General features: G+C 38.3%; 1 protein-coding gene across 2 annotated transcripts in view; it reads right to left on the minus strand.

Moving 5' to 3' along the window:
* Nucleotides 1–25,666, minus strand: part of RORB (RAR related orphan receptor B) — a 135,416-nt gene that overhangs the window by 6,287 nt on the left and 103,463 nt on the right. The window contains exons 5-11 of one of the 2 annotated variants that reach the window (XM_086867435.1): nt 23,065–23,127; nt 13,200–13,321; nt 11,912–12,044; nt 9,601–9,708; nt 8,420–8,530; nt 4,229–4,341; nt 3,664–3,723 (exon numbers count right to left, since the gene is read on the minus strand). In XM_086867435.1, the coding sequence (XP_086723561.1) occupies nt 3,664–3,723; nt 4,229–4,341; nt 8,420–8,530; nt 9,601–9,708; nt 11,912–12,044; nt 13,200–13,321; nt 23,065–23,127 (710 nt within the window). Of the gene's footprint in view, nt 1–2,581; nt 3,724–4,228; nt 4,342–8,419; nt 8,531–9,600; nt 9,709–11,911; nt 12,045–13,199; nt 13,322–23,064; nt 23,128–25,666 lie in introns of those variants that run through there. The other variant, XM_086867436.1, reaches the window with a different exon arrangement.

The raw sequence follows: 25,666 nt of genomic DNA on the forward strand, positions 1-25,666 counted from the left end.
TCCATGCTATTTTATCCCTAAAAGTCCATGGATAACTTGAATATGTGAAATCCAGTGTCAAGAATTTGAAACTTTGAGTATAAGCCGGCAAAACTAATCACAAATATCCAGCCTGTGGCATGTGATCATTATGTGCTCTACACTCAATGAAGGGAAAAAGAGGTACTATACCTATGTGGCCAAGCCCAAATGACAGAAAATTAAATAAAATCTAATTGCCGTTACCACAGCACAGTTCCATAAATAAATAATTTTTGAAAATGAATTTTCATCTTCCAAATAAACAACAACATTATTTGCTCAAATCCTGCTCTAAAAGTAACAAAAACTTGTTTGGTAATATTTGAAATTCCTGGTAGAGGTTATTGCCTATCTATGACAATGAAGATCTTGTATGCCAGAGTATTAGAAGTTTTAGGACAAAAGCCAAGAATCCGCCTTTATTTCTAAACTTTTGGGTATTTCTAACTTTGTGGTCTCCGACAAGTCACTTAACCTTTTTTCTTTCATTTCACATCTTTAACATGTGATCATAATCATTACTGATTGGAAAGGTCATGACATTGTAGAGATATCAGAATAGTGCTTTAAGGATTAGAGGCCCTGCAGATAATGTCTTTTTCACTAGTGACCTCCATTTAGTTCTCTTGCCTGAGAAGTAATTCAAAAATCCCAAGGAGTGATTAGCTTATTTGAGAAGAAAGCAACATTTTCAAGATGTAACACACAATTGTGAAGGACTATTTATAAACATGACAAAGCTCTTTATTAAGCAGCACTATAAACAGAAGTATTTATCACTTATTCTATATTTCTACGGGTTGGCTAAATATATCCTTTTGATATACTGATAATGAATTTATAAAATATTTCAAACAGTATGTGTGTGTTCTTGTGTTGGGAAATCAAGGAAAACATGAATCCCCTGCAATTAAAACCCAGCGCTTCTAGAGTTCAGCATGACTTGATTATTTCCCCGATAAATCGAAACGAATAGTACATAGACATTAAGTTTTGATATACACATACTTGAAATTTGGGATCCTTTTCCTGGATTTGCCATACAAGAAGGGCTGCAAACAGGTAAACCACCTAATAAAGGAATGTCAGTCTTACAGTTAGAGTGGTATAAAGAAGCATCAAGAGCAATGCTTTATTATGTTAACTGAAGACACTTTAAGGTAATCACTAGAGAAATGTGCTCTGAATTTGGACTAAAAAAGGTAACTTTAGTAACTGCTGTTCTATAGGATTAAGCAACTTTGAAAAGTATGTCACATTTGCAACAAAATTCTCACAACTGAATTTGCTGGACAGATTTTTTTTCTTTTTTTTTTCTAAGTTGTAATGGACCTGCACAGAAACATTTATTAGCTGAGTTCGTAACTACTCTCATACCTGTTCTGGCATTGCAAAAACAGAACAAACAAATTGTGATATTCTCTAGACTCGATTCTGCCACAAAACATGTATGTAAACTTGCAAGCTGACTAATGGAAGGCAAGGGAGAAGTCCACAAAATATTTGAAACAGCTTGTGAATTATCTGCTCATGAAGAAAAGAGAAGCTTGAGAGCAGAGCTGCACAAGGCATTAAGTTATCACTACAACAGGCCAATTTTCTTCACCCACCCTAGGGCGCAGCTGTGTCCCTGTGGGCTCCCTGTGACACTGCCCCTCCATGAGCCTGGCAAATGGGCAGGTCCTTTCTGCTTCCCCTTGCCTTGCCTCAGATTGCACTGGCTTCTGCGTGGTTTGAGATAAAGAAACACATCTGCTTTGTGATCCTGCCTTCGTTTCCTTCCTTCTCTACTGCCTGCTTCTTCTTATTTCTGCTCTATGCCCTCCACTGGGATCCCAGGAGGAGACTGCTCTGAAAAAGTTCACAGTAGGTAAAAGTGGTGGGTGGCAAAGAGAGATGTAGCAGAAACTGAATCCCTCTTTCATAGCTAAAACATCTGTGTTTTGTACTACTGGCAGAATGCAGGTACATTAAAAATGACTGCTGATTAAATGAAATTAACCCACAAGATTAAGTCCATGGCAGCATTCCACTCCCCTCTGTGTTTGCCTTTGGTTTTGCAAGCAAATGCAAGTACAGTCAATTCAGAGACAGACAAAAAGAAAGCTCCAATCCAATCCTTCGCTCCACTCCTGAAATGCATCTAAAATAAATCCTATATATGCATATATATATATATACACAGTTATATACATACAGATATATACATACATATATGGATGTGTTTAAAACATACACAAATGTATGAGTGTAGTAGAAACCACTGGTCCCGTCTAGATGACGACTGTCAGATGCATGGACAATTATTCTGTCCTTTGTAACCATGGACTTCCCCCACTTTTGACTTTCCTCCTTCCTTTCCTCTTCAGAGATACATTTTAGGCTTGCTATGGTTTTCACTGAGCTTACTATCTATCTTTCTAAAGAGTTCAGCAAAAAACAAACCAAGACTTGAAGCTACTTTTCAAAGCAGTATATATATATGTGTGTGTATATATATATATATATATATATATATATATATATAATCACGTGTGAAATCAAAAAAATGTACACATGGGATTGTCTACATTTTTACTCCATGTTTCAAATACTTTACTGAGATCAGGTCCTACTATGTTCACTTTTATAGAAGTTCTATCCCTGTAACAGCGAGAATAAAAAAAAACAAAACCCAAACCAATCCTATTCCTTTTTTCACTGAAACCATCCAGACAAGGCTTTTGCGCCATTGATACATTCCTGATGTTTGATTTACACACAGCACACATGCACTACATTACACACATCTCAGAAGCGATCCTGTCATTACACATTGGCAGCTGACAATTTAACTCTGGCAAAGCAAATCTTGATTGCGCAAAGTAAATCTAATACATTACTTGGAGAGTAAGAAATATATGACAGCTGGATTGAGCATCCTTTAAATGTAGGCATGTGATTTTAAGTTACAGCATGTATGCATATTATGCATACATACATATATACATACATACATATATATATGTATATAAATATGTGAGTGTGTGTGTCTTCCATATACGCACCATAATTTCCAAGGCAGCTACAAATTTCCACATGCATTAAACTATCAAAAACATAGAACTAGGCAGTCTAATAAGTGGAATTTTCTTAAATTATATTTGAACAATAAACAGCAAGAGTAATACTGCGAAGTACTGCTCTATTATCATGTATTATCTACAATAAAATTCTAGGAACAGTTGTCTCCCAAAACATCCCCCAATAAAAGTAAATTAAAAAAAAAAAAAAGGTAACACCCAGTGTCCTATATTTGTGTATTAATTGTCAGTTCAAAAAATGAAAAAAAAAAAAAAAAAGGTAAACAAAAGAGAAAAAAGACATCCCCACTCAGAGTTGCATATTTACATTCTTCAAACTGTAGCGGTGAAAAATAATTCTATTAAGTGCAGGACATTCCTAGTGTTGCAGTAGTGACATTTTTAATAATTTCTTCATGAAAACATTTCTTTTTGTCTTACTAGTGATGCATTCCATGACTACGTGAAAATTCTATTATCCCCTTCACTTGCAGCCAGTGGTTGAGTCTGGATTGAAAAGCTCCTTGTATAATGGAGGAAACAGTGTGTTCACTATGTCTGGATGAGATTGCTTAAATACCTGCAGTTTCTCTCCGTGCAAGTTGCAAAGTGCAGTAATTGTTGGTATCTTGGCTATTAACTGTAAGACATTGAAACAAAACAAAACAAAACAAAACAAAACAAAAAAAAAGAAAAAAAGGAAGAAGGTGGAAGCATATTTTGTACAAATTACACTTTCCAAAATGAACTATGTTAGCGTCTTGGTGAGTAACTGAAAGAGACACTCTATATAAGCTCCATCAAAACCCATCCAAAGGACTTGACATTGTTCTTAGTATAAGAACTGCCCCCGAAGTTTTAGTCAAGGGCCAAAAATGCATTTAACAAGGAACAGCCTCAACAAGCACTTTTTAAAGGCAGTCACATTCTTTATAGGGTATGAATTAAAATTATTGGTATATTGATTAAAAAATGGAGTAAGAGGCAACAGGGACAAGAGTCAAACAAGCCCATCTTCTACACATGGCAAGCACATAGTGCACTTCTTTTAGCCTACATTAACATGGCAATATGTACAGAAATTGCTGTGGAAAGAGAAAAAGTCATGCTTGAGGACTGCTTGGTGTTTTGTTTAAAGAACTTACCTTTGTCAATGTCTCCTCATCGAGGTGGTTCTTCTGAATAACATGTTGAAGTGCAAAGTAAATCTTTTCCTGAAGCTTCTGGACCTTCCTTGGCTCTATTAACCAGGCTCGATCTGAGAAAAAGGAAAAGAGAAGCTAAAGAATGCAGAGATTGGGGCATGCTCATGGTGCACACAGGGTACTGCACTGCCAAGTACAGGGGTCCTAATTCTCAGGAGGAAGGACTGCACAGTAATTAAAGACATGGTTTCAGAGGCAAAGTTTCTTAACCCATTAAAGGATCACCTGAGCACTTAATTAACACACAAAACATACAGGAACACAGTGTTGGCTCTGCATCTCGTTGTCTAGAACAGGATGGTAGGCATAAAGATGGGAACAGAAATGAAACATGGCTCGACATTTTATTATTCTCTGTTGGTACAATCAGTGTTCTAATTCCATACTGGCTAGGTTATAAACATGTAATTTTATCTCAGTGTCTTAATACATAAATAATAAACTTACTGATCAAAACAGTTCTTTGAAAATAAGAGAATATAATTATTCAAACATTAATATAATCTCATTATTTACTAGGCTAACATTTTGAGACAAAAGACATTCTAAATAAAAAGAAATGGCTTTCTTCAAGAGAATTTTTTCAATAATTCAAAAGAATTGCAAAGTGCAAGTTTCTCACTATTTAAAAATGTACTCTTTTTAAACAATGCAAAATACAAGATTATCTGGAAGGGTAACAGCTACACAGTTGTTTTAAAACCTATATGGCTTCTATGTTTTTGAGAAACCAGAAAACCCCAAGTGCAGGAGGTTGTCCTCACAATCTATATTCTCACAAGTCATAGGTTCTAGAGACAAACACACAGAAAGAAAAGAAGCAGACCCCAAGACAATACAAACCCATTAATGCAGTGTGCTTGCAGCACCACTGAGCCTTCTGTTTTACCACACTGGAAACTGGCTTTTTTCTCCTGCAATCCAGACCAGTTCTTGGCTACAGATTTTAGCTTTCATATGGGAAATAAGAGAACTTCTTTTATCACAAGCTTGAATCTCCATGTACAAATTGAAAGATTCAGGAAAAAACCCTTTCACTTTTCTTTCACCCATTCCCCATCATTAAAATAAGACACAGAAATAATTTAAGTTAACCACTTCAATGAGCACACATGCCACAGAGGCTGGAAATGAGCAACATTTCATCACAGGAGCAGCACAGTTCTGCCATTTGTCTTACTGTCTCTGGGGAGAGGTGCATGAAAAGACTTGATTGTTAAGTACTGTGAAAAGAGACAAAAACAAACCTCAGCTACTTAACAGATGATCAGGAAAAAACCTCAGTATTTTTTAAATGTTAGAGAATTGTGTTCCCTGAAGGTAAGCCAATGGATCCTGTGCCATCAGTGGCCATAGAAATGGAATTAGCTAAGAACACATGCACTTTCTACACAACAAGCACACAGTAACGTTTAGACTTCACAAGCTGGACGCCAAACTTTATGCTATTGCAAAACCTGGTCTTTGAATCATGCTAAATTAATGCCTGTTGTGGCAGACTGGAGCTAAAAAGATTTATCACAGAGACCAGTCCCTAGAGGTTTCCCTTTCTGTCACAAGAATAAACTTAAAAACAGACTGAGGCAGTTGAAGGACAGCTTCATCACTCACCTGTCATGAAGCGTGCTGTATATTACACAAGAGTTGTTAAATTTATGACAAGAGCTAGGTAAACCTTTTTAACAGATGCTAAGTTTGTATCTCAAAATGTGGTTTCTGCCACCTGAATAGCATCTGTAAATTTGGCTGGAATTTCACAGGTAACTCTAGCTATATTCACAGAAGTGCAGGAAAAGGTCAATAGATTAGTGACCACCTTTAAACGATGTAAGAAGCAGTGTTTCAATAGTGTACTCTTTCTCTTGGGTTTTGGACTTGTCCATCTTTGAAGAGTACACAGCCCACTAGGCTAGAGAATTGTGTAGGAAAGATGAGAGACAGCTCAGAAAGAGACAAGACTTGGTTTTGGTGAAAGGAAGATGGAAAGAAGAAACATGGCATTCAGGAGAGGGACTGGAACAAGGGAGCAGCCATGATCCTGTCTTACCAAGTGCATCCTTTGTATTTTTGTAGGTGGAGATGCGTCTGCAGCTTCTACTGGATCTCTACAACATTTCAGCTTTTGAAATCACAAATCAAGCTAGAGAATCACCTTCAAACAATGTGGGTTATGTCCATCAAAAAATGGAAAATCTGGATTTGTGTGCTGAATTAGAAGGAAAAGGGATGTGACACTGGCCTTTGCAGCCTTTGTAAAACTACTGATGGATGTTACTCATGGATGTTCTCAGCTCCCCTTACTCCCAGTGGATTGCTCTGGTTTCTGTAAGCTGCCTAAACACTGAGATCAAGGCTGCAAGAGTCACCTTTCAGGTGGTGACTTCTGCAGAAAAGAAACCTGAATATGAGTACTTCCTATATGGAATCTTTGTAAGCTTATTTTAGTCAATGGAAGGACTGGTGCAGTGACTTCTGTAAAGCAGTGCTTTATTTTTAATTTTTTTAATTTGTTCCCACGATTAAACTCTTTGTTGTGGAGGATCCAGAACATCAAACGTGGAAGGAAATATTTCTTTCTCTATTGTTTACTGTTACTGTTTTTGAGAGAAAATAAATGACGTGTTTCAGTATCAGTTCATTCTGGACTATTTTCTCTGTCTTCCCACTCTCTAACGTAGCAGCCCAGTTAAAATGGGAGTTATTTAAACAATCCAAATATACAGGTTTTTTTATGGAAGAAAGACTGCTTTCACTCTTGCACATGCTGCTGCAGCCCATCATTTCCTTCTTGTTATGTCTTAGGACTAGTTACACATGCTCACAGACTGCAGAAATAAGCAGTCAGAGTGCACCAAACACTTCTGCTCCTTTTAAATTTATTTTTTTTTTTAGCTAATACAATAGGAGACACTGCATATATCCTCTGGTTTCCAAACTAAAGGGACAAATGCAGAACTGCAGAAATTAATCAGAATTTTGATTCCATCTAATTTTTCCAGCAGCTAGCACCCTATGCCACCCACCCAGTTTTGGTCTTTTCAGACTGGGAGAGAAATGATAGGTAGAGACCAATCAGGACATTGCAAGTCTGCTGTTCCAGAGAAAGTCAGGACATCTGGAGGGGTAGTGCAGAGGTACTGCACACAGTTGGGACACCTTTGAGGTAGAAGTCATCAATGTCTAGAGGGTCGTATTTTGGCATAACCTCATGAAGAATCATTGGCTCAACTATTTCACTTCTGAGCAGATGATGGCAAGAACTGCTCAAAGTGAAAAAAAAAGGAGTCCTTCCAGTAGGTGTTGTTAATGATGAGAATGAATGTGTTGACACCGTCTGTGGTAGTCTAATTCTGACTAACATTATCTGCAACACAGATATGCAAAAGCTCAAGGTGACCTAGAAGAAGTCTTCAGCAGAAAAAGTTGGAAAAATAATTCGTTGTTTTTTTTTTTTTTTTGTAAGGCTATATAAGAGGTTATCCTTAGATGAATCTATGTGCCTCCATTCCTTACTTAAGGCATACTTAAAAATCCCACACTAAACTGTGAGCTTGTGTACTAGACCCACTTTCTGAGTCAACTCAATCACATAAGTCTCTTCATGGCCAGCCAGCCTTCCCTTAAATGCTTGCTTACCTGTGTAGTTATGGTATATGAATACAAGAAAAAAGAGCATGCTGCACTTTGAATCACTGCCTCTCACCTGGAACTAGGTTCAGATAGGACTGCACACCAATTTTCACTGCTTTTTTATGCTCTCACTCCCAAGCAAAAAGCCCATCATAGTTATGGCCTGTATAACCTACTCAGGGTGGAGAGTTTTGTGGTCCCTGACAAAGGTAGGAGGAACATGCACCTCTTGAGTAACATAATTCTCTTCAGATGATTTGGAGGAAGGCCAGCCTGCATTTCTTGTCTGCACAATCCTCCTCATGTCTGTTACACTTTGGATCTACATCCACTGTATGTAATTCCTGATGGTATATTTGGGTAATTCAGGTATTCTTGCACTGCTTAATACATTGCTTACATTTGATGCAGATATTAAACAGCTATTAAACAGCTATTTAAGTATGTAGAAAGAGATGGACTAAGAGGAAAAAAACCACAGTGTTTGGAATGAAAAGTTACCTGGTGATATCAGAACAGCAGATGAAAACAAGGCAATCTCCTCCTCAGTCAGCTGTAAGGAACACAAATTCTTTGCAAAGTCAAATGCTTCATTTACCAGATCATCAGAACCTGCAGACAAAAGAGAACCAATGTTAGAAATCAGCTCTTCAAACTGCAGGGATTGTTTTGGTGTCAGAAAAAATTGTTCCTCAATTTCTGTACTGATAAAGCAACTACTTTTCATTAACTATTAAAATTTCATGTAACCCAAAAATGGCACTAAGATGTACACAGAAGTGAAAAAAATTATCAAGAATGAGGGTGAAGTACAAAAATTGCACAGACATCTTAACAGAGAATATTCTTTCCCAGTGAGGTAATATCTGTTTCTAAACAGATATTAAACTTAAGGAGGAGGAAGGACCAACCCTAAATAACGTTTATACATAATTTTACTAAGTACAAATGTGTATGAAAATTGGCAAAAGCATCATAAAGATAAATATAAATTAATACACATTCATAAATGATTTAAACTTATAAAGAAGTAGCATGTTTATGATACACACTAAGAAAAAAAATTATGATATATACATTTGAAAGCAAAATCTCTCTTTGAGTTTGGTCCTGAATCAATTTCTGATAATATCAGTCTGATGGATGCACAAAACACAAACATTTCACTGTGAACATTTCAGGTAGCTCTCAATATCATGCTGAGAAACAGAATAATTTTTTCAGTACATGAATCTAAATGAGCTTACTTGAAAGTTTTAGGCAAAACAGTATTTTCAGCAAGGTGTTCATTAATTTAGTCTCCTCACTGCTGCGGCTAAAATTGCCTTCTGCAGGACACAATTAGTGGGAGGGATTTCTTTCATCAACTGTAACTGAACAGTAAAGACAAATAGCTTGTCCTGCCATAAACTCATGGTTCATCAAAACTTCAGAAGGCAAAAAATCTATTTGAAAAAACACTCTTGCTTCTCTGTTTTTATTAGAGAAAAACAGCTATCACTGTTAGAAGCTAATGGAATCACCTTTTTTTTTTTTTCTTTTTCTGTTCCAAACTAGACATTTGGAGACTTGAGGATTCAACATTTACTGGAGACTTCCACTGTGGGTCACTATTCCCATAAAGACAAATTTCTTGCTATATGGTTCAATGCAATTGGTTGGAAAAAAGAAGAGCAACATACCCAAAGCTTTAAACATTTGCATCCCTCCATACTTTCCTTCAAACAGAACAGTATTGTTAAGTGGGTTGAAGGCACGGCACATTCTCACCAAAACCACTTCCAAGCAGCCTAGCAGACAGAAAAAAGAGCAAAGGTACCAGGTATTACTGCCAAACATCAGAGCACAGGAAAGCTCAAGAAGATATTTACGAAGCCATCAGTCGTTAAAAACATCAGAAGGGACAGACACTCTTTGAAGACATCTACATTATACATCTATGAATGTGAGAAAAAAAAAATTCTGTCAGCTTTGAGTAGAGAATGGGGTCATTTCTGCTCCAGTCTAAGCACTTTTCTACAGATTGACTTTTTCACCCTTTGCTGAGAATTAGCAGCCTGGACTAGATCTGAATTTAGATAATGGACAAATAAAGTTTCAAATACTTTATCCTGAAAAATAGGCATTTATTAAAACTCCTTTTTAATAGTTAAACCTTTTTTTTTTAATAACAAAAACCAGCTTCATTCAAGGCATATAAAAATCCCAGCTTAATTTGACTGGAGAGGGAGAACATTACAAAGCATTTTTAGAAAGAGAGTATAAGCTAAAGAACTGCCAAGAGCACACCTAAAATAGGTTTTACTTCTTGTTTGTTTTTATTTTTCTTTTTTACTGGTTGTTGAATAGAGAAAAAAACACTTCCTTTTAATCCTTATCTTTGCATGTTATCTCCTAACTGCAAAATTATGCAGTTGGAAAAGTGGAAGGAAAAATTTTAAGATCTCTTAACTAAAGCCAGATCTCCTGTAAGATGAACTCAGAATCTGAGGATTATTCTGCAGATATGCTTTTGAGAGAAAAGTCCTCATTTTCAAACTCCTGGTCAGCATAAACAGTAAAAGAGAACATAAAACCTGACACATTTTTATAAGCTATAGCTTAACAATATTTTCCAGCAGAGTGAAATAAATCTTTTCCTGAAGGTGCAGCTGTGCTGTTAGCCTTGCCAGTCAAATGAAGTTTCCTAGGGGTGCACTAGTATCTGCAGCATTTTCAAAATTAGTATGAGATTAAAAAAATAGTTTTTGTACTATAACTCCCTTTCTCTAGGAGGTTGCCTGTGTGTTCCCTGAGCCTCTGTATCACTTCCCTTTGCAGCCGTCCCCATCATCAGGGCCCAATCCCTCACAATCATGGTTCTCTTAAGGCCAAGGCTGTGGGTTTGATTACTCCATGGGCCACTTAAGAGCTGGACTTGATCCTTGTTGGACCCCTTCCACCACAGAATCACAGTATGTGATTCTGGTTCTGCCACGGAGGTTAGCTCAGTTGGTTGGAGTATGGTGGTAATAACACCAGGGTTGTGGGTTTGGGGCAGTCACTGAAAAACTGGGCTGTTTTCCCTGTGGGTCCCTTCCAACCCAGAACAGTCTGTGACTTCTGTGTATGGAGTGCTGAATCACACAGACTTTCAGCCTTAGTGAAGAGATCTCTCTCCAAAGAGAAGCACTTAAGTTTTAACAAGCTGCCTCACACAGCATCCTACCTTTTACACACGGAGGGAGCAAGAAACTGATATGACAGGGTAAATGCAGTTAATTAGCAGTCATGGTTCTTGTGGTTCACTTAGTCATGCCATTTTGTCCTCCTGGGCTTGGCAGTGTTACTGCACAGTCATGATAAATCTTGTCAGGATTCTTTCGGAGGCTCAGTAATTTCGGAGGAATTACTGAGTCCCTTGATAAGGAAGGAAAGCCTTTTCCCCTTGCCCTTATGCACACACATGCAAACCCGGCATGCAGAGAGAACATGGTTGGAGCACACTGCCATAATCTGCTCTCATTTATTCCAAAAACAACTGGCACCAGCAGGAATTTTCCCTCCTGTGCATTGGCTGTAGAGTATTTCTGTAGTCTCATTAAAAAGATTAAGGATGACCACAGAGGCAGACCCCAGTGAGCCTGCCTTCGTTTCATTAATGACAAGTTTTACAGGGTTTCATTAATGACATTTTACAGGGTGGCAGATGACTGATTTGACCAACTCAATTTGCAGGCTCCTTCCACCACATGTCAGGTTGGAGACTGCAGTTTTTGCAATGGTTGTGTGTGTGTGTGTGTGTGTGTGTGTGTAGTTAATAACCACAACTGACTGTAGAGGGGAGAGGATCAGAAGTCAGTAACATCATTAATGTGAAAAAATACAGCAAGGTTAATGTACTTAATGCAACAGACAGAAATTAGGGCTCCCTCAAAATTAAAATGATTTGCAGGAAAAGACAGGAGAGCACATTTCCAGGGACTCAGTCTCAAGCCTCTGGTGTTTACCCACCTGACTTAAGAAGGAGAATTTGGTCATTCTGGCAGAGCTCCATGAAGCCTGTAATGCGCTTTGCAAACTCCACCACGTACTGGATAGCATGGGTGATCTGAATGGCACACTGCTGCCACAGAGCTTCTCTCGTCTTCCAGGAAAGCACACGTGCAAGAGCAAAGAGGTGAGTAAACAGGTACAACAGTGCATTAAGTTCTTCAGGGGGCCTTGCAGACAGCAGGACTCCCCACGCTCCATCCCCATACCCAGGCAGAGCTAGCAGCATCTCTTTTTCTCTAGGCACCCAACACTTCTCATTAGAAGGTTGCTTTCACAAGATGCTGCCCCACTCATCTGAACTCTGGTATTGTCTTTTCAAAGGAGCAGAATGCACTTCCCAGTGTTATAATGTGATACTAATGTTGGCTTTTTGTGCAGGACAGACTAAGAGTGGCATGAAAAACGCACATATTCCGCAGCACTCCTGGGCAAGAAGTGGCACAATGCTATTGATTTATTCAACGGAGTATTTTTCTAGCTTGAAAGCTGAAATATATAATTGAAGTATCTTAACACAGGCTACATTGAAATGTTGACTTTCTGATAATAAGTTAATGATATTCTGTGCAATTCCTTGCACACACATGTGTGTAAATGAAAATGGATGTTCTTGGTTTCACTGCAAGCTGTGGTGTGTTTTTGTTCCTGCTAATACGGCACAGCCCCTCAGATTTCAAAGATGACTGGACCACATCTGAAGAGGTGCCAGTGGAAAAAAGACTGAACTTGACCTGAGAATCACAGGAGCAGAACAAAAATGTAGTGTAATGAGATAATTTTTTCCACTCAACATTGAAGAGCTTCAATTTAAGGAGTACTTTTGGTTTGTTATCCTCTGCTCTCATAAGTGACAGGTGTTTGTTATTCACAGAAAAAGCAGATATGTTTTCAAAATGATAAGGCAAAAAGGTTGTCTTATGTTCTTAAAATCCTTACAAGTGAGGATCCAATCACAATCAAATTGGAGTTAACTGAGTTTGTGCATGAGGTTAAGATCTGTAATAATAAGCACAGAAAACTGGATTCCATGACCACACCTAAGATTTAACATTAGCAAACAGCTCAATATGCTGGAAAACTGCTGCTTTATTTTATGAAGTGTCACTCCTTGCTTTCAGCAACCAGTTCCCCAAAGGTACTGAAAAGTGTATTTTGCCCCATAGGAAACTCATCAGTGTACTCCTGTCAAATAAATTACTGTGTTAACAATTTCAAGCAGAAGAAAAAGCTTATTAAAGGATTGTACCTTGCTCTGGTAAACCTTTATTTCTTCATATGTGTGGGTCTGCCATGCTAGCTGATGTAATTCCTCCATTGTATACTGACATGTCTCCAAATGAGATTTAATGATATTCTGTGCAATTCGATCTGCGAAAAGGAGAATAAAAATTAGATTGCATGAAAACAGTGAACAGGAACAGCAAAGTGCTGAAAACATTGAAGCTGTTGGAAAATGTGCATTTAAGAAAACTAGTCTTTTCTTTTCAATGCTACCTTTCTCGTTTTTAATTCTGAAGTTGATTATTGAAAACTGTTTCAGTATTCAACCCAAAGCCAAATGATAAACAGTGGATCTGCAGAAGAAAATAACAATGATTTTTGTGTAACTCTACAGAATCTTTATTCTGAAAGTGATTTTATATGTTTAAATAATTTTTTGCTTTGAGGCCCTTTTTACCCAATTGCTTTTGTCTGCCCCAAACCTATGCAGTAACTGGTAGACTCTTCTAGCCTGGAGAAGAGAGAAGGAACACTGCTGGTATCACCCCAGCAGGGTACCTCTTCAGGCTTTGGGATGCAACCTCTGCTGGAAGGCAGTATCTCCCTGCCCACATCCATGCTGTGTGTAGATGTTTGCTTTTTTCCTCAATGCCCATTTCTTTCTAGTTCTCCTGAAAGAACTAATCTGCTGAACTCAGTGGTCAGCATGTTTCAGAGCTACCAGGTGTCTCAGAAATTGACTGACTGCTTGAACTTGCCATGAACACTTGCATTACTTTGGTGCAACTCATAAAAGAAGAGGAGACGGGTCTCTTTTTTCTCAAGTTAGCTTTAACCTGGATAATTTTCTGATTTAATTTGATGAGCAAGAACATGGAGACTGGTTTTATCAAGGGGTGAAAGCTAGAACTAGTATCCTGGACTTTAGAAGGAGAGATGGAAGACATAAATCTCACACACACCACTAAGCTACCTAAAAGTTGTCCTGAAATTGCAGCCTTAGAAACTTCACAACATGGAATGCAGAATGCAAGCAGAAAAGGAAGAATGCAATGTTACCCTGGAAACCCACTAAGACTATGAGAAAACTCTTAGAAAAGTACTTGAAAACAGACCTTTGCCCTGAAAGCCGCTTGAGTGGATTGAAAAAAATTTCACAAAAACTTCCAACATGAATTAATTAGCTTAGGAGCTGAAATGTTGTGATAAAACATGTTACAGAAAACGGATGATTTCCTGTTTTTCAAATTAGGGACCTACATGTCTAATGAAGCTCATTGCTTCAGCATGAAAACTTTGCTTAAGCCAAACAAAGGAACAAAGTTGAAGCCGCAGAAGTGAACTTAAGCACTTGCAGCTGAACCAGCATTGTGCAGAACACATTTGTCAAAAAAGGGAAAAGGACACTGACAATGCATTAGCCAAACCTGAGCATGGGAAATAGAACTAGGTATACCATTGTTCACTTGTTCGGATCCTCAACAGTTTGCATAGAGTGTAGGGATTTGGAGCCTGGAGTCCCAAAATAAGTCTGCTTCTTTAGCCAGATACTGACTGAACTTAGAAACACCAGCAAGGAGGGAAGCTGAAAAAAGAACGTAGAATTGTATGTTCCCTGTAAACACTGCTAGACGAGTGCTATTTGAAGGACAGATGCCTGTGCTACTCTCACAGTTAATAAGCTGAGACTGAATAGAAAGGTGCTGAAGATAAAGTTGCAGGTTTGTATAGGAAAAATAAAACCTGCCTAATTGAATTTGTGAAGGTATCCTTTTACAGGTCAACACTATCTTTAAGCTTCCTGATACTGACTCCAACCTAAAGATAACCAAGAATGGATATTAATAGAGTGATCTACACTGTTCTTTCATGGAAGGTTAGATGGCAGTCAACCTTTGATGGTAAGCTGTTGCATTTTTACAATGAAGATAAATGAGCATCTCTCTTACCATAAGTGTCTCAGATAATTTCATATTACTGCATACACAGATTTCTAATCAGATAAAGTGACCTGATGTCAAGAATCTGAAACAAGACCTTTCAATTTCACTGACTTCAAAATATATTTGATTAGCAGTTTGACAGTACTACTACTGCAAAGTTCCTCAGCTCCCCTCCTTTTCCTAGCATTTACGTATTTACCTGAGGAATGGAGAGCTGAGAAACTCTCCAGGGCTTTCTAGGGATCCTGTGTTTTACCCCATGCATCTTTTCCTTACGTACTTATGCTTAAGTTGGGCTGACATTAAAACCAATTTAGATGTGCAAAGGCCTGGGGCAATCGCAGCAAGCAGCAGCTCTGAATGCTGACATCCAAAAAGGAATCAGGTGCAAGACAGACTTGGAACTCTTGTGCCGCAGGCTAGGCAAGGCTGAGTGTGTGAGGGAAAGGGTACACTGGGTCTCTGAGGAGATGGAACTGCTCATTCAGCAAAGGAGGCTGCTTGCTTACATTCCGTGCAGGAGTGCCTGGAAGGCGCTTTATGCAAATGCAGCCTATGAGTGGGTGGCAGAGCTGACATGATGCAAAAAGTAAAAGAAGTATACACCTGTCTTGGCTTCTCAGATGGTCCAGCAACAGAAGATCCAACACAGGCAAGGAAAGTCACTCTTAAAGAGTTTCACAGACTGTGGGCTTTTTTTTTTTCTATCTTACATTTTCAAACTTAAGCATTGTTTTGGTAATGAAATTGGAGTCAGCATACATCTTGGTAAATCCCAAGAATGACATTCCTAAACCACTGGCAACAACATCCATGACAACAGATGTAAACCTGTCCTATCACAGGTACAGTCCCGTACAAAATACATGAATTTCAGTGAGACCTGGAAGCTCTGATCTATACTGAACACCAAGTTCAACAGATTATTTCCTTTAATAGAATAGAAAGTAATGGGCAATGGGGAAAGCAAGAGAACATCTATGCACAATAAGAAGAGAGTTACTGCCTTGATGCAGAAATCTAAAGCCCGTGGAGGTACCTTGCAGGGGTGGTAATCTAATAGCTATGTTCCTCCTCTTCTCCAGGCTAGAGGAGTCCACAACAATTACTTCACATATCAAGTCTTGACTTTGGGTTGATTTTACTTTCAAAAATCTTGGGCCATAGATTTCAAGGGTCCCTTACCACTGGGTAACCTCATGGACACAGCTAGAAATCCTGTTTGGATGGACTCCAAGGACTACAAAAGATAACTCTATTCTTGTGGCTTCAATGTGAACTGCATTTCTACGTGAAATATTGTCAGCTCCCATTGTGAGCTAAGTTACAACAGGTTTGTAGTATGAAAAGAGATATTCTGGCCACACGGGTGTGAGACTCAGTCTGTAACATTTTATTTTCTAAGGACCAACTGCTCCCACTATAGAATGAAAATCAGTAATTCTAATGGGAAGAATTCCTGAGCCTGGATGACAGTACATCACCAGCCTGTAAATTGCAGGATTTGTAAAGCTTATCTATCTGCCACGGTACGTAAACACAAATGTAGACTAGGTGCTTTACCCCTCCTTTTTTGCCTGCATACTGGGTTTATTACATTAGGGCTAAATCTCCTATCTTGATCACTTGATATATGAAAATCACAGCATATCCTGGCAGATTGACTTGTCTGGGAAACATGGCCCACAGAAAATAATGTCCCCAGTATCCAAACTCTGATATATGCTAGGAGGCATTTGCATTAGGCAACCTGATTCTAAATTGGAGGTTTCCACAGTATTGGATTATTGGAAAATTAATATTTTCTTAGTATTTTTTAGAATTTCCTAGTACTGGATTATTGGAAAAATAGTGTTTTCTTAGTATTAGTATTATACCTTGAATTTTTTTCTTGAAAAGCAGACACTTATTCTACAAAAGCTCTGCTTAATTAAAAAAAAAAACAAAACAAATCAAATCTGGAAAGAAGTACTTTCTTCCAGAGTGATAAACCAGAAACAAGATATTCAGTCAAGGAAACTGTCAATAATTGTAACCAATGGTTTCAAAAACCAGAAATGCTCAAACAAAATACATCATGGTATGTCCACTTGTATTTCATTACAGTCCTGCATGTCTCTGACTGGCCTTCGATAATGGCCTGGTATTCTAGCTGTAGAGACTCATCTCTTCTTAGAGGACAAGGAAATCCAGATGGTGTTTGTTGGCACTGCTAGAGAGCAGAAACCTGAGAGGTCAGTCTGGTCCCTGCTCCACGCAGCACAGGGCCTGCTGCCCTTCCCGCAGCAAGGCCTAGTGAGGCCTGGAGAGGTGCCAGACCAATGGGTAGATGGTTTAATTGGAATTTGCAATGCAGCAGTTAAAAAAATTTAAAAGTTTAATGTGTAGCAGGGAGATGTCCAGAAGAAGCTGAAAATTGTACATCTGTACAAGCTCAAGAGGGCCATGAGAAATCAATGCTGTTTCAGGAAAAGAAATGTTTTTTACGTTTGTCCTGGCCTACCCAAAACAGAAGACAGGACCAAGAGATTTGATTCTGTGAGGACTGTGCCCAGTGAAGGAAGCTATACAGCAAAGTCGGTGTGACAAACCTGGATCCCCATTTTTTTGCATAAAAAATCCATTTTTTAATGCATCAAATACCACCCCTGCCTGACCTTCCATCCCCAGCATCTGGCTGAGTAACAGGGCATCATGTGTGTGCACAAGGGACCAGTGTGCTCTGTCTGACTGGTCATCAGCCACTGCCTTTGGGGGTGAACATGGGACTGGCTAGTGGCTTCTGCCTTTCCCTAATGTTGTCTATCTCCTTTACCTACTGAGTAGTCACTCCTCCAAAACTTGTAGGAACTCAAGTGTCTGAGACTGCTGCATCATTTCACTGGAGCTGGAGAATTACTAAAGAGTCATTGCACAGCCCTGACAGAAGGACTGGGGAGACAGAAAGCCCTATTTTATCAACAAAACAGGCCAAAAGTGTATGTTGCAAGAGAAAAGCAACAGCACATAAACTTGGGACTACAGCTCACTGCTTGCAGAATGACCCTTTCTGTTCCCAGTTTTGTTTGCTCTTCCCCCCTCCCTTTCTTCTTCTCCCTGTACTTTCCTATTTTAGATTTCAAGAGTTACCTCACAAAGGCACTCTCCAAAGACTACAATTGCTCAAACATTTATTGCATCAGTAGAGTAGGAATTGCTTAAATATGGGTACATACAAAAAACTGAACATTGCAACCTAGATAGCAATCAAAATCAGCATACCACTGACCCACAGGGGTCCACCATCAGCTGATAAATCAGTCCTGCCTTTTTCAGGCACTTCCTTGCAATGTCCAGAGATGTCCAGCTACAACAGTGAGGAAAAACTCCAACTTGAGGTCAAGTACAATGCCAGTGGGGATGGATGTAATCCACAGAGTGCACACAACATTCACCAGCTGTGAATTTGGCCTGCTAAGTGGAAATTATCCACCGTACCATTTGTTTCCTACAGGCTCCTTAGTTCTTTCATTTGTCTCTCTTTTCTCAGGAGAGACTCTAGATTTTCTCAGCATTCCCTTCTTTTGCACAGGGAACTGGAAAACTTTGAAGTATGCCTCCTAAAACAGTGATAATCTTCTTCAATTAAAATGAATAATGAATCTTTAATTTGCCACTTACCCTTAGGATCCAGTTGGGTAGCTAAGAGCTTATCTCAGCTTATATCCTAAGTTGAGCTCTTGCAGGGATCCACTTTGAATTAATGCTGCAGTAACATCACAGCTTTGGCTGGCTGCTGTAAGCATGCATAACAAAACTCCAGCCAGGCATTCTAAATAAAATCTCTGTTCTAAGACCTAAAAACTTGGCAAGATAGCATTGGATCAACACTTTTTTGTATGCTAATTAAAGGGTATTATGACTACAAAATGAAAATTTTTGAAAGCTGAATCACTGAATTCATTGAATTGAGATTATTCTTAAATTCTTTGTCAGTTGTAGAGACAGTGACACAGCTAATAAAGTAAAAATAGCTCAGTAGTTGCTGCAAATCATGAGTAATAGGTCTCAATTTTTTTACATGAACTGGGTGAAAAGCCTGACTATTTTTTTTTTTTTTTTTTTTTTTTTTTTTTGGGAGAAGAACAGGAACATTTTTTCCTGAAACAGGTTGCAAAAAACTCATTCCATTTTTCACTGTCTGTGGCATTCTCAACACCAAAATGCAAAAAGTATTTCCCTTTATAAAACAAGCTAGTTTCATAACCCTATTTGCTTAATAAATTTGCAACACTACACAATATGTGGCCTAGGAAGTTATTATGAAACATAAAAACACTCATATGAGACTAAAAGTGCTAGAATTTAGTTCAGGAACAACCTTTCCTTACATTTAATACTGAATGCTTAACATCATGAGCAGAGCGTACAGAGAGTAACTGTTATGTGTGTGAATTCTCTACTGCCTCTCCTTCAAAATACATCAGTGCTTCCTTTGTCTTTCTAAAAAATGGTAATAATTTAATATTAAAAAGAATACAATGGAAAATGGCAACAGAATGGAATGAAGTCCTTATCTTAAGGAAGATGGACCCAGAAATTCTGTTAGATCCTAGAGGATTTTTTTAAATGCTTAATGGTCTCTACTTAGTAATACTTCTCCTAGGACTCAGCCAATTTGGCAAAAATTAGAAATCATTTAACTGGCAGCAAAAGCACTAACCAAGGAAATAGCTAGAGTTCAAATGGACTCTAAAGGCATCATAATTACCACAAATTTATTGAGATGAGCTGTTTCTTAGCTTCTTCCTACATAGGCTGGATAGACCTTTATATTAAAATGAGACAGTTCTAAAACAAGAGAGTGGTTTCATTTTTTACAGTTAAGTATATGTTACCTGAAGTGAACATTGCTGTCTATTAAACTGAGAAATATATATGGAATAATTAGAATATTACTGGTTTAAACCATGTTTGTGAGGGTTTGCCCTGTCATAGCCTGCAAAAAGCTGGGAAAGGTTAACATATCTATTAGCACTTGTTTCACTGTCAGTCTTCAAATTAGCTTTCTATAAAGATTTTAAACAATCTATCTATAGAAACACGTTAAAAAGTAATGACAAAACATTCTACAATGGTTCTATTTTCCCGTAGTGTAGCAAATGAGTTGGATGAAAGTGATTTTAGTGTACAGTGTCAGAAAGTGGAATAACTTGGTTATCATAAGCAATGACAGAATCTTCACTGATCAAAAGAAAAGCCATCCATGCAGTCAAAAAGGAACACAAGACAGGGCTCCATGCCTTAATATCTTGTATTAACTATTCCCATTTACATGTGACTTTCATTCCTTGAAGATTATGGCACTATAAATTCTGCATTCTGATAATCAGTTTCAGCATTTGTCTCTGAGCCCTATGTCTTGTCACATCGAATTTTTCCACTGTGCACGTCTATGTTCCTCTCTCATGCATTTCACTTGAATTCTTATATCTTTTCACTCTTGTATAAAGGAATTGCTGCTGTTCTGTGAAATAAAATATCAAAAGCTGAATGGACTGATGAAAGACATCATTACCTATGAAGCTGGAAACAGCATCACAAAATGCAAAACAAGCAGAATTACCTTATTCTCAGGAATAAAGTGGAAAGTAGTGAAATGCATGAAGTGAGTGATGAAAGCCAGCAGACAGAAAGCACACAGTTTGCAAAACTGGACTGTAGCCTTGGAAAAGCAAACTTAGGATGCAGCATGTGCACTGGGAAAGGAAAAAAACTGTAACCCCAAACTTCTGACGCCTCCCTTGTGATTTAGGATTAAGGAATGATCAACCAGTGCCATCCAGGATGACAAAGAAATTTAACAGGGACCCCAGGCTAACCTCACACAAAGTACAATTACCTTGTAATTGTTGGGGCTGACTGCCCAGAAACACCAGACATTGATGGCAAAGTTGACACTAAATCCACGGAGGGGTTATGCAGATGAGGACAAAAGCAGCAAGTAACCACTATTTCAAACCATAGCAATTTTGGCAGCTAGCATGCCACTTCCATGTACTACAGTGATTCCTAAAGCATCACTTCCTTGTCCTCTCAATTCTTGTCTACAGTTTGCCTCTTTGTGGGCTGTGTGTGAGTCACAACCCTGGTTCTTTCACACATCCCAGGCCCTCTGTGCTCTGGCACCTGCTCCAGTCTTCTCTTTTTGAGCATTACTTGCAGAAAGTAATTTCTGCTATTGACACTGCTGCTCCAAAGCATATGACAGGGAACCAGCCAAAAATCTATTCTTACAACTGTCAGCAACAGTGTGCCTCAGTACTTATCACACCATTGGATTTACATTGATCTTTCTGTGTGATTTGTAATCTGACAATATTCACAGCACAATGTTATTCCTGAAAAGACTGCCATGATATATGGTAATGTATGGGATGTATGATATCGTATTTTACATATTTTGACTGCTACAAATGGTTGATTTCTAACTGCTTTTTTTGAATTCTCAGTAGAATGAACATATTTTGCCAAGTTTGGTCACAGAAGAAAACGTTCTCATCTTTGGAGAAAAGGATTAAATTTATAGAAATTTAAAGGATTAGACATTTGATCTCTTTAAAGAACTATATTGTGATGCTTAAAAAAGTTACCTATAGATAAGGTTGTTTTTAATACCAGTCTATGCATATTTTTAGCTCATTTGTAAAACAAGCTGAAGTGCTAAGTATTGTCACGTGAACTGAAATGAGAATAGAATTGAAATATGAACGTATTCTGATTGTCATCTTTAAATAGGTAATGATGTTAAGATAGAGTGCCCTGACGGCATGTGCGTAAAATTCACACTGCGTATTTTCAATGCTCACTAGATGGCAACATTGCTTCTCTTAAATACAGCTGCCAGGGTGTAGACAGCAGCCCTGTAAAATTCTGACTGTCATGTTGGTAGAAGGAATATTAAACCGTGGCCTAGAAAAAGAAGCAGAAGAACATTATAGAGGACTACAAAAAAGTAATTTCTGTTTCACTGCAGGGTGGGTGGTGGCTTTGTAAAGGGAACATAAACACAGATGCTATTGCCACCTTAGGTATGGGCTTTAATTAGTGAGCTCGCTTCATTCTGAAGGTGGTTTGGAGTGTCCCTTTAAATAGCATCTAGTTGACCAATATATGTTCAGAAAGCTGTCTGTTAGCACTTGATCTGGCACAGGGAAAAACCCTGGAGATAAAGAGAAGGGTGTTAAGGATTGAGAATTGCTTATCACTTTGGAGAAGTGCTTTTACAAAGAGAAGTGGTTATCACATCGAGAAGTGCTTTCAAAACCCAACCATAGCGGACTTTTTAAGGTATCGGTCTGATGCTGATATATATTTATATATTGCATGTCCAACATTAGGTTTTGTGGATATCCGTGACAAGTATAGACATAAAGGAATAAACTAAATTCTTCTAAAGTTAATGAGAAGATTTCTGCTGAAAGAAGAAAGGTGTGGGGCTGGCTTTCAAACAGATCTTCAGCAGAAGCTTCAGAATGTTTACAGGTGATGATCTCCCTTCAAGGAAAGAGAGTGAAATAACTTCTGCTTGTACAATTTTGCAGCAGTGGAAATCAAGTAACTTCACAGAATACAAAGTTGTTCATTATGGTCCTCAGATGAAGGTATGAATCCAGCTAAATAATGACTAAATAAAAGTGCACAGAATATCATTTGTGGTCACCTAGAGGACTTTTCTTTTACATACCTATCCTGAGTAAGTTTAAAAAAAAAAATAGGGTTTTCCTTTACTATAATCTTTCAGTCTATGTGTCTGAGTCAACAGAGCTGTGCCTGTACAATATAAGGCAGGTAGATGCCTCCAATCCACATCAGGCATCTGTCCTAGGTAATTACTGCCCCCTAAGAGATACGTAGCAAGACAGGCTTAGAAGGACTGGGGAAAGGGAAGGTCAAACCTAAGCTCACCTTTCTTTAATTCTGGTAGGAATGTAAGCCATTCTCCAAGCCATTGGGTACCTTCATACAGGCCTGATGAAGAAATGTCATGCAAATATATGTAAACAACACTTTCATCTGTAATTATGGAGGCTGGACTGTGTGATCTCCTGTACACTCTAGAGGGGTCTTACTGACTACCTACATATGCACAGCTACAGGACACCCTTTAGCTTGACTTGCAGTGAATGCTTAACCAATCTGTTTTCTACACAACAGTGTTAGCTAGAAATTTTCTCTTGTCCTTAAGAAATCATAGGCTGCCAATCTCAACTGGCTGCCAATCTCAATCTTAACTGCAGTTAAGGCAGGGAAGCCCCACATTAACTTTTACAGACCAAGACTGGAGCCACCTATTTAGTGATAAAAAAGCAGTGTTCAGCTCTGTGGCAGATAATACTATGCACATATATTTAAACAAGATAGTCTTTTAATTTCACCAAGTCTAAAAATAAGCCTTTTGTGCCTCCTAATTTAAACCCACACTTGGGAGCAAGCACTGCTTGCCATCGGGAACTGGAGCTCCCTTTTCACTTCAGAACTTCCCACCTACCAGCTGACCTCTGGTGATGTGCTGTGTGAGGAGAAAGCCAATCTGCAAATGACCAAATTCTTGCTTTTGGCAAGGCAAGCAGATCTCACCCCATGGTTTGAGATCCCACAGCGTAATTTCTGCCTTCCCAGCTGTGTAGATGGCACAGTGGTCATGGAGAAATAGGATCATGCTGCCAAGTCCCTGGGAGCATGAGCCCTTGGGATATGGGTGTATCCCGTGCTGGCAGCATCACTGGCTGGTGGAACACACCTGAATCATGCCACCCATGACAGGCAGTGACAGAGCCTGCTTAACTCATGTGGTCACTGCACCTCACCTACTTTGTGTTCTGTCCACTCAAATTTGTATCAAGTATTAAATTTGTATCAAGCAACAAGATGCTTTGACTTAAGGACAAAAATACTTCCCTTTAAAGAAAAGGGATGTGGGTTGGAAATGCATTTGATGACAAGTTGAGGTTCTGCTCCCGTATGTGTATTCATGGGCTTTGGAGTGGTGTCTTTATGCTTTGAGGTTTTTTTTTTGGTAACAGGAAGTGGAATATTAATGAGGGCTGTGCTTAATGGGGAACTACCTGATTTTGTACAACTTCTATTCATCATAAGTTCTGACAGCTACATGAGAAATTTGTGACTGTATTTGAAAATGCTTTTTGTTGTAGTTAACCCTCTGTTTCATAGGAGATATTGCCTATCCTGCTTCTCGTAGAGATCAGATAATGTGCAGTTGTATCTTGGTCTACTTAACTAATTTGGAGAAATACAATAATACTAAGTACATGTGACAGAGCCCTGTATAACCTTGATCTATTAGCATGTATTTCTCCTGCTCCTACTTGCTAGCACAGTATATAGATACCAGTAATGCAATACAAGATAAGCTATATTTTCCTTGCTGTTCCATTCTAATACTATGTGTCAAAACAGTTGCTGTGTAAAAAATTTTGCATTTCAAAACAGTTAAATTGAAAAATTTCCATTTCCACTACAAAGTCTTCTGTAGATGAATGTATGTTCGTGAAAAAGAACACTTTCACATTCAAATTAAAGCATAGAACTGTTAAAGATCAAAGTAGCTCTAACCATTTAGATTACTTTTTGGTGGAACTAGAAAATTAACATGTGAAGAAGAGCATGTAAATTATGTCATAGAGTATCTTAGAAAATATTATTTTTATAACTGAATCAAACTGACAGTGAAAGGAAGACTTTTTACTTGGATTTTACAGAAAGCTTACTGCTGGATAGCAAGCCAAATGTAAATACTAAATGTAATATATGCAATTGCAGCAAGTATTTTAGTCAGGTGCAGCAGGGACCATTATTAGGACTTGTTTTACAAGCATTTAACATTTTCATAATAACCTGAAAGGGAAGGTTCATAGCATGCTAATTATGTTAAGAGACAATTCTAAACTGAAAGAAGTCACAAAGCATCAATGAAGACTGAGACATAATGTGACAGGATTGAAAAGATTAGAAAAACAAGAAAGAGAAAATGAGATTCAGACTTGGAAGTGTACAGTCAACTATATCTTAATAAAAAATGCCCTCCCCAGGAGAGAAATGAGTTTGAAACAAGCAAAGTATTAACACCAAAGGAGTAAGTGAATTAGATTTTGGTTGACATTTAATGCAGAAATTGCACAGACAACTTTTGTCCTGAGTGCTTGTGAAGAAGTCTGCTCCTTGGAGAGCTTACAGGAACTTCTAGGAACTCAAGGATGAAAGAAGTTCCCACACATTCATTCATGAGGAAAAAAAAGATAAGATGGTTGCACTCAAGATCAGGCAAGTGGCAGCTGAGGTTGTGCTTATATACATATATTTATTTGTAGAATGCAAGGGCCTGAAGAAAGCTAAGACTGGAAGTTTCTATCTGGTAGAAAATAATCAGTTCAGAAAAGAACTATCATGATCTGGGATACTTAGTGGTTCACCAGATCACTAGACATGTAGGTACAAAGAAATTTCTATCAGCCACAAGGATCAATGTAGTATAGCTTTTCTATCTTCT

This window comes from Cyanistes caeruleus, chromosome Z (assembly GCF_971803275.1).
Source record: "Cyanistes caeruleus chromosome Z, bCyaCae1.hap1.1, whole genome shotgun sequence".
Taxonomy (NCBI): Eukaryota; Metazoa; Chordata; class Aves; order Passeriformes; family Paridae; genus Cyanistes; species Cyanistes caeruleus.